At 56.6% G+C, this 13596-nt stretch overlaps 2 protein-coding genes across 2 annotated transcripts; both read right to left on the reverse strand.

Annotated features, from left to right (window-relative positions):
• Positions 1-381: 381 nt before the first annotated feature.
• Positions 382-2485, reverse strand: EsH8_VI_000565 (major facilitator superfamily domain-containing protein; the record flags this gene model as incomplete). The annotated part of the gene is made up of 2 exons (XM_083271818.1): positions 382-1917; positions 1979-2485. The coding sequence occupies 2 exons, from the start codon at positions 2483-2485 to the stop codon at positions 382-384; spliced, it is 2043 nt and encodes a 680-aa protein (XP_083126992.1).
• A 4991-nt stretch (positions 2486-7476) lies between these two features.
• On the reverse strand, positions 7477-13199 carry EsH8_VI_000566 (protein kinase RIM15; the record flags this gene model as incomplete). Its single annotated transcript, XM_083271819.1, has 2 exons — positions 7477-12648; positions 12708-13199. The coding sequence occupies 2 exons, from the start codon at positions 13197-13199 to the stop codon at positions 7477-7479; spliced, it is 5664 nt and encodes a 1887-aa protein (XP_083126993.1).
• Between the last annotated feature and the right edge of the window lie 397 nt (positions 13200-13596).

The following is a 13596-nucleotide window of genomic DNA, read 5'->3' on the forward strand; positions in this document are numbered from 1 at the left end:
TGGTGTTATATGATATCATCTCCGCAAGTATCATGTCTTCTACTTACAAGCCAGGCAATGAATGTCGACTTTCACTCGCAGCGTCCCGTTTCGTGGGCACGTCGACAGCCGCCAACGTTGAAATGCCGGATGGTATCCAATGCTTGAAAAGGAAACGCGAGTGTACCGAGCTGGCAACAAATAATACCGCCGTAACCAAGACAGATAGAAGTGAACAATGGAACCAAATGACAGTAGTCATAATATGTCATGAATATTCGGGCGTGTCATACGCCATGCTAAGTATGCTTCTATTCAAACCCAGTTCAAAACAAGAAGCCGCCCCCATAGAAACTCCAGACCCCATTTTTGTACTCCTGATTATGATGTATGTTCATCTCATTATCCACGCTTCTCATCCAGCTCCCCGACGGCCGGAGTGGGCCGGATCTCGTCGTCAGCCTCCTTCTCCCGCGCCGACGAGGACGAAGACGCTTGGGCGTCGTTCGCCATCACGCCTCCTGAGCTCTGGCCCTTGTGCTGGCCCTTGAAGTATCCGTGCATCGCCTCGGAGAACAGGTCGGGGTCTTCCCAGACCTCGGGCTCCTTCTCGCCCTGCATGGCCTGTCTCTCCTCCCACTCCTTGCGCATGTCCTCGATCTGGGCCTTGTGGTCCTTCTCGGCGTCGTAGTACTTTCCGACGCCGCGAAGGCGCTCCCAAACGCTGAGATGCTTGGGGTGGACCGCAACACCGTGGTACTCGGCCTCCTTGCCGTTGCGGATGTAGGTCCAGCGACGCTCCTGCTCCTTAAGATCCAGGCCCGTGGTGTCGGGCAGGAAAAGGTAGGTGAGGAGCATGCCGGCGAGACCAAACCAGGGCACGACGTGGAACTTGGTTCGGGTGTCGATGTAGTTGTACAGAACAGAGGCGAGGAGGGCTCCGGCCTTGCCGATGCAGGCGGAGAATCCGTGGGCGGTGGCGCGAATGGGGGTGGGGAACACCTCACCAGCAACGAGGAAGGTGACCGAGTTGGGACCGAACTGGTTGAAGAAAGAGCTGAGGAAGTACATGGCCTGGAAAGCGTGGACTCCGGCAGGGCTGACGTAGTAATCGTAGTTGAAGGCGGGAATGACGAACATGACGAAGCACATGAAGAAGCCAACCTGCTGCATCATTTTGCGGCCGTAGAGCTTGTTGTCGATGAACAGGGAGGCGAGGTAGTAACCGCAGAGGGAGACGACGACGTTGATCAAGCTCCACTTCCACTTGGTCAGGAGGGAATCGGGGTTGCTGGAAATGATGGAGATGAACTGGCCCTGGAAGAGCTTGTTGCCGTAGAAAAACACGTCATTGCAGAACCAAGTTCCGGCGGTAGCGAGCAGACGGCCGCCAAAGTGCTGGCAGCAGTACTTGAGAGCGTTAACGTCGTAACCGGTGACACCCTGCTTCTTCTTGGCCAGCGCAAGCTGCTGGTTTGCGCGCGGCATCTTCCAGGTACGGTAGTAGACGAGCCAAAGGGTACCAATGGCGGGCAGGGCGAAAGAGAGGCGGAAGGTGTACTGGGCAGCGGACACCGTGTACGGGCCATTACCGTAGCCGCGGTTGAAGATGACGAGCAGGACGATGAGGACCACCTGGTTGATGAGCTGACCCCAGCCCTGCATCAGGAAAGCCATGGTGACCTTGCGGCCGCGGTGAAGACGATCTTCGCGGGTAGAAAGACGGCCGGCGGTAACAGAGTTCTCCATGGAGGAAGTGGCAGTGATGGGGTATTCACCGCCAACACCGAAACCGTAGAAGAAGAGGGACCAGGCGTAGAAAATGACCCAGCCCTGGAGAGAGCTGGCCCAACTTCCGGTTAGGAGCAGCAGACCGACGAACATGATGGCAGCGTCCTGAATAAGACCAAAGCGGCGGCCAATCCAGTCACCAATAACCTGTTACTCAAGTCAGAATTTGTTGTTTTCCAAAACTTCTTTTCTGGAATCTAGCACTTACACCAATAGCAGCCTGACCAATCATGATACCGACGATCTCGAGATAGGTGACAGAGGCAACCCAGTTCTGGGTACAGACGGTGTGCGCCTTGCCCCAGCACTCGGGCCAGACGGCAGCGAACAGCGGCTCAAGGTTACCGATGGAGAAGAGGACGTAGCCCTCGAGACCGAGACCGGCACCGGGGAGGACGGCATTGCGGAAGTACCAGCTGATAGGTGAGAGGGGGTCCTTCTTCATCATCTCGGCGGTGGCACGGAGCTCCTTGGCGGCCTCGGCGCGGTCGACCTTGCTCACGAAGGTGACGCGCTTCCAGAAGGGCAAGTCGGCCCAGTAGGTGCCGTCCGGTGTGTACGAGTCGTCGGGACGCGTCACATGACCGAAGATCTCTCGCTCATGGTGAGTGGTGTGTTCCCGGGGGTAATCCTCATGCTCCTGGCCCGTCTCTGGGCCGTGGGGCACGGGAATCACGCCGATGGGGGCGGAATGGCGTTGGTGCTGGGTCGCCATTGTGAAGGGAGGGTGGTGTCCGAGACACGGGCTTGGGTCCTGGGCGAAGGCTGGACGAAGACGACGTGGTTCAGATGGCAAAAGACCAAGGCGCGCCGGTGTCGAAGGCGGGCGGGTGTGGTATTTAGATGCGTCTCGGCGGGAGTTGCGGGGAGACCAAGCGCAACCTCGAGACAATGGGATGATACCCAAGAACAAGGTTCACTAGTACAGTGGCTCCTTGCTTTACCCAAAGAAAGCAGGCAAGGGGAGAAGGGGGTATGATGTTGGCCACGGCGGGAGAAGAAAGGGAAGAAGGACGGGCGGCCAAGAGGGACGGGAGCAGATATAGGCCAAGTTGATCCCGGGATGGTGGAGGGTCTAGCCGGGGACGACGCCTTGCCTCAGTGACAAGATCGATGTTCTTGGTCTGTGGAAACGGCCGAACCCCGAGGAGCCGCTCGACTCTGGACCAGTCTCCGTTGAGAATTAGATCCCGTGGTGCTTCACCGGCGGGTCAACGGTTCTCTATGAGCCGAACGGGCCCCCTCGGTCCAGGGTAGTGTCGAGTCTTTTTCCAGACTGGGCGTTTGACGGCGGCAAAGCAAGCTAGGCGTAAGAAATTGAAAGGGGGTGTCCGTACCAATTTCAAACAGACACAAATGATAACAGTAATCAAAGACAAGTGAAAAGTTGCTGTAAGCGCGTTGGGCCGGGTGATTTGGATGGACAGACCAAACCCCCCCCCAATCCAAGATGGACGGGGGATCGATGTGGACAGAGACGGAAGAGGAGAAGGGTGTGGCCACTCCGCCCACTTACACCCCCACTGGGGGTTGGGTTGTGATCCATGGCAGTAGCATGGGACAGCATGGTATGGAGGGGAACGCCCATAGTCAACACGGTATTGGCAGCATCCATATCCAATGGGAAAGTACTGTGTGGGAAGAAGAAAGAAGAAGAGGAGGAGAATCAGGCGGGCAATGCATAGGAGGACCCTTTGGTTGACCTTGCCTCCCGCGTCCTCGTCCACGGCGACCTCGGACGCACATCCACTTCTATCTGCATGATCCAGCAGACTGCGGAAGATCCATGGGTCCCGGAGGGAGAATGGCAATACTGCACATATGCAGAGAGAGGTACCGAGGAGGCGACACATGCCGTTGAAGAGGCGGGCAACAAGGGCGGCCAAAAAGCCAGTGCTTTGTGTGCGTTGCTAGCGCTCTGAGTGAAGAAGATTTCGGGAGGAAAAGAAAAAAAAACCTGATACCAGGGACCAGCTGCGGCAAACCCGAGGACGGCGGGGCGCACTAGCTTTACGTCACCCAGCTGGGCTGGTCTCGTTCAAACCGCAGTAACCCGAGCCAGTAAGGCCAGGCACCTACACCTGCCTACCTGTGCCCTTTCGGAGCTTCTTGTCTTCGCCTTCGTTAATAAGCGAGAGAAGAGCCATGTAGCAGGACACGCGAGCACTCACCACTTTCAATCAAGCACACAGTACGTACCAATTCTGGCGCCTGGATGCTATGCACCCTAGGTATCTTCCATAGTACGATGCCAAGATGTGTGGATGCGTACAAGTAAGTACACGCGCAGTACGTACTCATTCAGCTTGGACTATCAATCGGGCCCGATGTCTGCGGTGAGTGAGGCGAGGCGAGGCGAGACGAGACGGGCGACCGACCATCTGCTCTCCGCCCCCATGCATTGCTGGCTGGTGCTAGGTATCTTTTGCCTTTGCCTTCAGCCCGGACCTGTGTGTGCTCTTGTCATTCCCGCCTCAATTCCATGATATGAGAGAGAGAGAGCTCGGGCTTTAGCTTTCCATCGTCGGCCACGTTCACAACCAGGCAGTCCCCTCCCGCGGCCACCTTCTAAGAAACCTCCTTTTCCGCTGCAACCCGGGTCCCCCCCGGGAGTCTCCCATGACCATCTTGCTGTCCCCAAATCCCCCCAACATCATGTCTCCTCCCGGCCGAGGTCGAGCTGTTGTCTGGCGGTCCACGTCGCCCAGTCGTTCCATGCCTGCCCTCCTGACTCGCCCCCGCCAATTGCGGCTGCAGAGCCCTTGCTGCACGGCCTGCAGGAAGATGCTGCAGTCTTTTTGGTTCCTCGCCCACCCCTCCACTCCCTCCGCCGTCTTCCCCCCAGGAAAAAAGCCCTGCACCTTTTCTCTGATGCAGAGAGATGACCACCGACCGGATCGCCCATCCCACAAAGAACCCAGCTCGAGCCAATCTTCTCCCATTCTTCACCATCCTCTCCATAAAATAACCCCGCTGCTACCCATCCCATTCCCCACCCTGCTGCCACTGTGCCGCCCCTCCCTCCTGGACCCCCTAAAAAAAACCGACGAGCTTAAAGGAATTACGTCTCAGCAACAAGCCGCCGAACCACCCCCGACCGAAACAAAACTGGCCAGATTAACCAATCACGTCGCCCAGATGGAAAACGTGCCAGATCTATTGACTGCCAGCCAACCCGCACTTCCGGCATGGCTGGCCCAGGTGTGTCGTTGTGGCTGCATGAAGCTTGCTTGCGTTTGATGGACGTTGAGAATCGACCGGCCGACGACAAGTCGTACGGCCAAAAAAATATGCGAGCAATCTCACTCGATCCATGACGTTCCCGCATGCCGAGCCATCGCCAAGCCTTTTTGCAATTTTCCACCCTTTCTCGCTAGCCGCCTTCGAGAAACTGCTCGCGTGCTCGTTTTCCTCTTTTTCCCTCGCGCCCTCGTACAACCGTAGCTCGCCAAGTGCCAAGCTCAAGTGATTTTCCCAAGCCACGCACATTGGCAAAGCTTCTTTGCACTCTCGTCTCGCCCTCATCCTCACGTCCCTCTCTACCACGTCCTTCTCTCTCTCTCACTCGTCCCTCCGTCCATGCCATCCTCCTTTCCACCTCTCTCTCTGCCTCTCGCTCTCACTTTTCCCGCTCACACCGTCACACCGTCACACCCACAGCTCCTCACTAACCCACCCCCCTCTTCTCTTCCCAAACCGCCAAGACGCCCAAGACGTCAGCTCTGTGATGACCCGAGCCTAAACATCCAGACAGAATAAAAATAAAAAATCCGCAGCCCGAGGAGAAGCGTGTTCCAAAACAAGAGCTATCCTTGGCGCCGTAAACCCTAAACTTCTCTATTTCATCAGAATGATACAGGACGGAGCCCTCTTGCATTTGGGATGAATATCTTCCCTGAGCCAATGGGTGTGTGAGAAACAACAAACCTTACTGATGCATCATAATTATTCTTTCTGTCGACAACCACCGAACACATCATCACCCACCGGGCCCTCCCTTCCTTCCTGCTTCTATTTTGACTTCGCGCCGCCCAGTCTTTTGCCGCTTGGTGATCTATCTCTCTTAAGTAGTGACCGCACCTGCCTTTTTCGGTGTTACGGACATACTAAAATCATCTGGCCCGAACACCTTAAAACACCACCTCGTCGTCGTCCGCCAAGCACCACCCCTCACGATGCCCGCGGGAATATGCCACCGTAGCTTATTCCCCCAATGACGGCGTGGGTTTTTTTCAAGTAGTTCTTCTTTCCGTAGAGTTTGCATCGCCAGAACCTCGTCGTCTTTACCGCCCACAAGACAAAATGGACCACCGCGTTCACCGACGCAAAATCCCAGCCAGGAAGTCTGGATATTAGCAAGACGGGCCGGCCCAGAATCCCCCCCCCCCCCCCTTCTTCTCCTCATCCTCCCCCTCCTCTCCTCCAATGGCCGGCCCCTTCCCCTCCCGTCTAGTTTTGCCCTTCTCCTCTTCGGACGGACTTGGCCATAGCTGTCAACTACACACACTCACATCCTGTGATCAACCTGTCTTGCTATCCCTCATTCTTCACCGCCAAGCCCAATGCCCAGGTCCTCCCCGGCCAACTCGCCATCCCAGAGTCCGAGCCCCTCCACCTCCTCCGTGATGCGCTCAGCCGCAGTTTAAACTTCACCGCTGCCGTCATCGCACTCGTCACATTCATCAGCAAGCGTGGTCTCACCGAGAGGGCACCGTGTCCCCCATGTCACAACGCCAAGATCGTCTACGTGAGTAGATCACCGCCACACAGGCGCAGCCACGTCGCAAACAACGGACGAAATAGAAGAAGAAAAAAGCGAGAACCTAATCAACCACGTCGTAACGATATGGAAGTGTAGGTGACGACACGCCTGCCTTTGGCCACCTTTATGTGTGCAAATCTGAAAAGTGTTTGTATTCAGTCTTGTCTTTGGGGGGGGCCAGTCGTTTCGCTTTAGCCGTGACTCCCCCCTTCTTTTAGCGGTCACTTTATCAGACCAAAGTACAAAAGAAACCAAAACGGAAAATTCGACCAAAAAGCCCTCCCTTCCCTGACGCAACGATGCCATGTTGAGATGCCTGAGAACCACGCTGTGTTTACTCGGTCTACAACTTCAGTATCAAAGCCCAAGTTGCAATAACCTGACCTTGTCGCGCCTGGAGTCCCGTTCCACCTCTCCCTTTTCTTGACCCGATGCAGTTTGTAGGAGAGCCTAAATTGTGTAGACACTGAACAATATAGATAGGAAAAAAAGAAAGAAAAAGGGAAAAGTTCCAGAGTAGTGTGTTTTGGTAGTGGTGCGCGCAATGGTCGCAAAAAAGAATTCTGTGCAAGAATGAAAGGTGGCATGCAAGACAATGCAACATCCTCGCATCTGCCTTGCCATGCAAATGCAACATAATAGAAAACCTCCCATCGTTCGATCTCACAAGCCAGCCCATCGTTCCCCCTGGGGCCTCAAGACCGAACCACTCCAGTAAAATTCATAAACGCCGGAGCCGTCCCAACCCGTGGCAAACTCAAGGAAAAGATGCAGTCTGCGTGACGCTGTTGTCCCCACTGAACGCCTCGCTGTCGAGAAAACGACTGAAGAAAAAGAATAAGAAAAAGATGATCCGTATCTGTTGGAAGCCGCCCAATCGATGTGGGGTTCGATGGCGGATAAATGTATGCACCCCCTCTTCAGCTGCGGTGGGTGCTCCCGTCCTACTGGTTGCTCAGCAGACCAGACCTTTCCAATGGACGCGGCGTGGGTTCCTCGTCGGCAACGTCTTCGCGGTTTACCGGTAGCGGTCTCGGTGTCTCGTCGACATCAGGGACGAGCGTCTGGTCTCCCGAGCTGTCGCCACTCTCAGGAGGGGTTCGGGTCGCTGCGTCGTGTAAAGTCTCGAATGAAGGCATGTCAAACTCCTTCGAGGGTGTCACGACTTGGGTAACAGGTTCCGGTGTGCTTTCTGATCCAATCGTGACACTGTCGTGACTGTCGGCCCTCATCATCTCGATCCCCAGCTTGGAGCTGGGCAACAGCGGCTTGCCTCGAAATAGCTTCTCCCGGCCGAGGCCCAATTCTTCGTCCTCGTCGTCGGCCGAGTCCGTGCCATCCGCGAGGCGCTTCTCCATGTGCTCTTTCCTGGCTTTCAGCTTCTCCACCGAATGCTGCTGCGCGGGCTTTCGGGTATGCTCCAGCTGTCCTGGTGCGGACTGTTGCGTCACGAGCTGCGGCAGTGATTTGGGGGAGTGGAGCGGCTGCACAATTTCATCTTCCCTGATGCCCAACCCGCCTTCGTCCCAATCACCAGTGGCTTTTCGGCTGATGACCACAGGCACATCGTCGGTCGAGACGGATTCAGAGTCGCCGAAAAGACTGGAGCCGATAGAGTCCTCTCTGCTCGACGTGACCAAGCTGCTACCTGGGCGTCCAGCATAAATGGATGAGCTCGATGTTGGACTGTCGTCAGCCCGCGAACTGGCCTGACGAAGTCCGGACGGAACGGGGTGGGGGTGCGACAGGGACATCGAGTAGTTGACGCCAGGCGATTCTGGCTTCCACTGGCAGAGATTCTTGAGGACTTCCGTAAGCTTGGAGCTCGATATCGGCTTCTCAATCAACGAGTCGAAGTAGTGTGGAGCCTGGAGCTCTTTCAGATATGCTGTGATGGCGACGATGGGTGTGTGAGAATTCGTGTTCTTAGTCTCCCGAATCATCCGAGCCACATCGGCGCCGTTGATCTGAGGCAGCCTATACTCCAAAAAAATGATGTCGAACTTGATCTCGCTCATGGCGTACCTCACAGCTTCAGATCCGTTGGATACTGAAATGGTTCGGCAACGCAGCTTCTCCAAGAGTTTTTCCATGACCATGCGGGAGACCGGATGGTCCTCGCAAATCAGCACATCCAACGGCCGAAACATCGGGCCCCCATCAAACGCAATCTGTGAGAGGCGACGAGAGCTCTGGCGGCGCCGCTGCACCCGGAGAAGAGCGTTGTGCTTGTCGCCTTCGTTGTCGGACGAAGAAGGCGACATATCGAAAACCTGGCTACGACGGTTGCGATGGTGCGACAGAACATCCGAAGTGATTGGGCTGCCTTCCTGAGATTGTGAGCCCACAGTCAAGGATCTCGATCGGCTGCTCGAAGCCTGCCGGGGTGTCGACACTATCTTTTGCGGCGAAAGAGCCAACGGCGGAGGCGCCGCCCCACGACCCTTTACAGGGGAGGCGGCAGCGCTCGTCGCCGCCTTCTGCAAGCTTGGCGGAACCCGTGGTATATCGAGTGAGATGGGCTGGTGAGACGCGCTCGATTGCTGGGAGAGACTCGATGAGTTGCTGGATGCCTTGCGCCTGCCCTCGGTGCCTTGGCCGGCGACGAACGAGACAAGCAGCGGCGATGATGGCTGAGATGCCCTGCTGGGGGACGAGTTGGCGTGGCTTAGACCAGACGGCGATTGCGGCCGGTTCTTCGCATTCGAAATCGTCCTCTGGACCGGATTGGACAACACTGGGCTCCCCTCGAGAGCAGGACCAGGTGATGTGACACTGCCCCCAGGACTGATGACAGTTGGCTTGTTCTGGGACGCCAAAGCCTCTGCCCGAAGCTTTTGAATGACATCCTTGTTGGCCTTCTCCAACACTGGAAGGTTCTTGAAGGCAAAGCTGCCGAAATCATCGGCAACAACGGGCTCGCTAAGCCGTCTGCTCTTCAAGTCTCTAACATGCGGAGGGATATGGAGAGGCATCAGGTTCCGCTTGATGGAATTGACCTGAGATCGAACGCGGGACAGGGCGTCGTGCGGTCGATCATGGTAGTCGGCACCTGCGCCAGAGATAGGCGGAGACAGCTGATCCTCCATCTCTTCGGCGAAAGACTGCAAGACGGCCCCACGAGCGTCAAAGTATTCGGTGTCCTCGGGGTGCTCGAGCTGCGGGACGAACTGTGCTTCATCCTGGAGCAGGGTCTCCCAGTTGATAGCCTCGAACCATGGGTGGTTGCGGATCTCGTCGCCACCACAGGGGAACTTCTCCTCTCGGTTGGCTCCAAGGCGTGATTGAGGCTCCATGCAGAGCAGTTTGTTGATTAGATCCTTCGCCTCGTCGGAAATTGGCTCGCATTCATTTTCGTCGGGCCACTGTATCTTGCGTGCCAGAATGTTCTCAAAGACCTGTTCGGCTTCGTCTGCATGGAAAGGCGGGAATCCGTAGAGAAACTCGAACATGATGCAACCAACGGACCACCAATCGCTGGTTTCGTCCTGTTTCTCGCCCTTGATCGTCTCGGGGGCCAAGTAGTCGGGCGTTCCCACGAAACGGCGATTTGTGTCTTCTGGATCGAAAAGAGCCATTGGCGGCGGCATCATTGACGACTGAGGAGGGGTGCTCTTGCCCAGGAAGTCAGTGCTGGACTGAGTGCTGGCATGGTGTAGTGCCGCCAGGTCTGGTGAGACTTGACTAGCGCTTTCGGCTGCGTCCTCCTGCGCCGGGGGTGGGTTTTGGGCCTGCGAGTTGTGATCTTGGTCGTTCAACGAAAAGCTGTTGAGCATACGTGCGAGGGTCTCACTACCGCCACTGTCGCTACGGTGGCTGGAGACACGCCGCGCCTCTGACCCTCCCAGGGCGAAGTAAGAGGGGTGTCCACCGCTAGACCCGGTGTCGGGTGTCATCTGCGGCGTCATGCTGGGCGAGTGGGCATGACCGTGAAGGTCGAGCGAAGTGGAGCGAGATGATGCCAGGGACGCCGAGCGAGCAAATGGCCCCTGTCTAAGGAGATCGGGCGTCGGATCGGAGTTTTGGCTGTCGAGGGCTCGTTTCTGTCGTCCGACCAGACCCATACGTGATAAGCCGAAATCCGTCAGCTTCAGGTGACCCTTCTGGTCAATGAGCAGGTTGTCTGGCTTGAGGTCGCGGTGGATAATGCCCCGGCTATGAAGATGTTCTACGCCGAGAACCACTTCACCAAGGTACTTCTTCACCCAGTCTTCCGGAAGACCGCCGAGCACCTTTATGAGCGACGCACAGTCGCCACCATTGAGATATTCCATGACAAGGTATAGGTAATCCTTGCTAGAAAAGGTCCAATAGAGCTTGGCGACAAATTCGCTTTGGCCCTGCCACATCATGATGGCGCGTTCGGCCTTGACGTTTCCGACCTGGTTCTTGGCAACCATGTCTGCCTTCTTCAACACCTTGATGGCAAAATACTCTCCAGTCGACTTCTTTTTGGACAGGTAGACACTGCCAAAAGCGCCTTTGCTGATTGGCTTAATGATTTCAAAATCTTTGATAGAAGGAGGTGCCGGCCGTGCTTGTGGTGGAGGCTGATGAGCAGTCATTCTCGGAGAGGGGGGGCCCTTCATCACAAATTCGGACATTGCAGCCGAAGACTGGCGGCGGTGGTGATTCACTGGCAAGTGAGCCGGAGAACTGAACTCGCTGCCCGGCAACAACGGAGATGCTTCAGGAGAGGCGAGACCATCTTGTGGGAACGGGAAGTTGCGCGGTTTGATGATGCGGAGAGGAGACGACGGCTGGTTGATGCGCGAAGGCGATTCTTGACGTCGAGGAGAAGATGTGCCCGGAAGGATAATGCTCCTACGATGATGCTGCCGGGCGCTGGCGGCTCGGCGGAGATCTCCAAACTCGGATATCGGAGAGTCGGTACGGGGTGGCTGTCTTGAAGTCACGGAAGATGACCGCATGCTTCCGTCGCTATCCCCAGCGTCACTCTCGAAGAGGAGTGATTCTCGTCTGGACTCTCGGGCAGGGGCAAACGGGTTGATCCCCCCCAAGTTGGATCTCGGCGTCGGGCACTCCCTAGGACTGCTTGAGCGCGTAGATTCCACAAACGATGTCGGTCGGGCCCTGCCAGTGTTCTCGTTCAGGTTGACGTTTTGAAGGGCAACCGCGAGGGCCGAGGGGTTTTCGAAAGACCCCTGGAAGAAGAGTTCCTCCTGCGCAGGCGTTGCTCCCTCCTCCTCTTCATCGTCCTCGGTGGAGTCGCTTAAGCGGCCAGCAGCAATCCTAGCTGCTTTGCGCATTGCCTCGTCGATGCAGTCTTGGACGATGACGGCGAACTCGATCCTAATGCGCTCGGCATATTCAATGATTTTCCGATGTCTGAAGACTGCCTCCACCTTGGTTTTGGCGGCTTTCTCGGTGTCGGCGCACAGCAGGGCGAGGCCCTGCTCCTGCTCTAGCGTGTTGGTGCTGGGCGATTGCCACTGCATAACCTGTGAGATACGTGACTCGGATTGGGGAGATTGCGTCCTCATCTCGCCGGGGTTCTGAGAGGAAGCCTCCTTCACCGCCGGGGTACTTATCTCAATGGCCGTGTCGCAGAGGTCGAGAAGCAGCTCCACAATCCTTGCCTGAGGACGCCTGATAGCAAAGGAGCGAGCTCGTGAATGACCAAAGCCACCTGACCTTTCTCTCGACTGAGACACTGAGCTTCCAGGAGACGATTGAGCTGATATGGGGGGCCCGATGGGCAAGCCCTTGTACTCGGCAGCTGGGCCAGAGAGCTGGTCGCCCGTCAAAGGCCGGCTTTTTCTTGCTTCGAGGGCATCCAAAACCCTAACGATACAGTTCCGGTGATCCGTCAAACTGTCTTGCGCCATCTGCACATCCATTTCGGCCCTGTGCTCTTGCAAACATAGGTCGGTGTGTTTCTCAAACCACCACGGCGAGATTTGTCGCTCGCAGATACGGCACAGAACCGGCAGGGGCGGGGGGTGGTTTTCAGGGTCGTCGACGCCGGACTCGGCAAGCTGCGTCAGGTAGCTGGCGAGTACCTCGGCGCCAGATCCAAGAGAGTCAACGATCACAGCGGGGAGGTCGATCTTGATCTCTCGAGGTGCGATATAGGGTCGAATCATCCACATCGTCTGAAGCGAAGAGCAATTAGCAAGAGAACTAGGCCATCAGTGATAACAGAAGTACTCACATGGCTCTCCCCCCCCGAGGCTCCGTCGTAGACCATGATGCCTTGGGCCTCGAGGTCAATAGCATCGGGGATGCACTGCTCGGTCTCATTGGGGTCCTGCTCCTGGAGATTCTCAATAGGGAGCAGCCTGGACAAGGGGCCCAGGGTAACGGCGAAGCGTACTCTCTGGCTCCGTGAATCGTCGGATTTCATGGACTCTACAGTGTCTGCAAACACCGTCTTGTTGTCACTGACGATCAAATCGGTAATCGCGGTTCCTTGGACCGAGTCGGGCTGGGTGCCAATCACGTCCGCCCATGACGGGCTGACCCATCGGATGGTGCCGTCGAGATTGAGGTCGAGGATGACATTCAGAGTCTGCTCGGCAGCCTCGCGTAGCTCCTCTCTTTCCTCTCGGATGTCTTCGCTGAAGGATCGCTCCATGGCGCCGGCCTGTGACCGGAGAGAGGTCACGGCCGGGGGGGCCAGCATGCTGATCTGTGGTGGTTCCATTGTGGGAAGGTAGCGGGTGAAATCCCCGATTGTGACGATACCATTGGCCGGTTTTCTTCGTCTCGGCGAGCGAGGACTGACTGAAGGGTGTTTGTTCGAGGTTGGACGGGAGGATATCAAGGCTGTTGCAAGTCGAGAATTGGTTCAACTCGGGGACACCGAGTGAGAGCCAGGTTGTCTGGCTAAGGGCCAAGACTACAGGCAAGCCAAACCGCGAGACATGACGAGTGTCGAAGTGAGCAGTCTTGTGGCGCGAAAAGCGAGTGGCAGCTACGGTGTCGACCACAAGACGCTGCCCACCTTTGGTGCGAGTGCTGGAAGAAGGAAACGAGGGTATTCGGCAACGAAGAGTCGTGGAGCGTTGGGCAATCGGGGGGCCAGAAGGAAGCTCGGGAGT

This window comes from Colletotrichum jinshuiense, chromosome 6 (assembly GCF_051148585.1).
Source record: "Colletotrichum jinshuiense chromosome 6, complete sequence".
Classification (NCBI taxonomy): domain Eukaryota; kingdom Fungi; phylum Ascomycota; class Sordariomycetes; order Glomerellales; family Glomerellaceae; genus Colletotrichum; species Colletotrichum jinshuiense.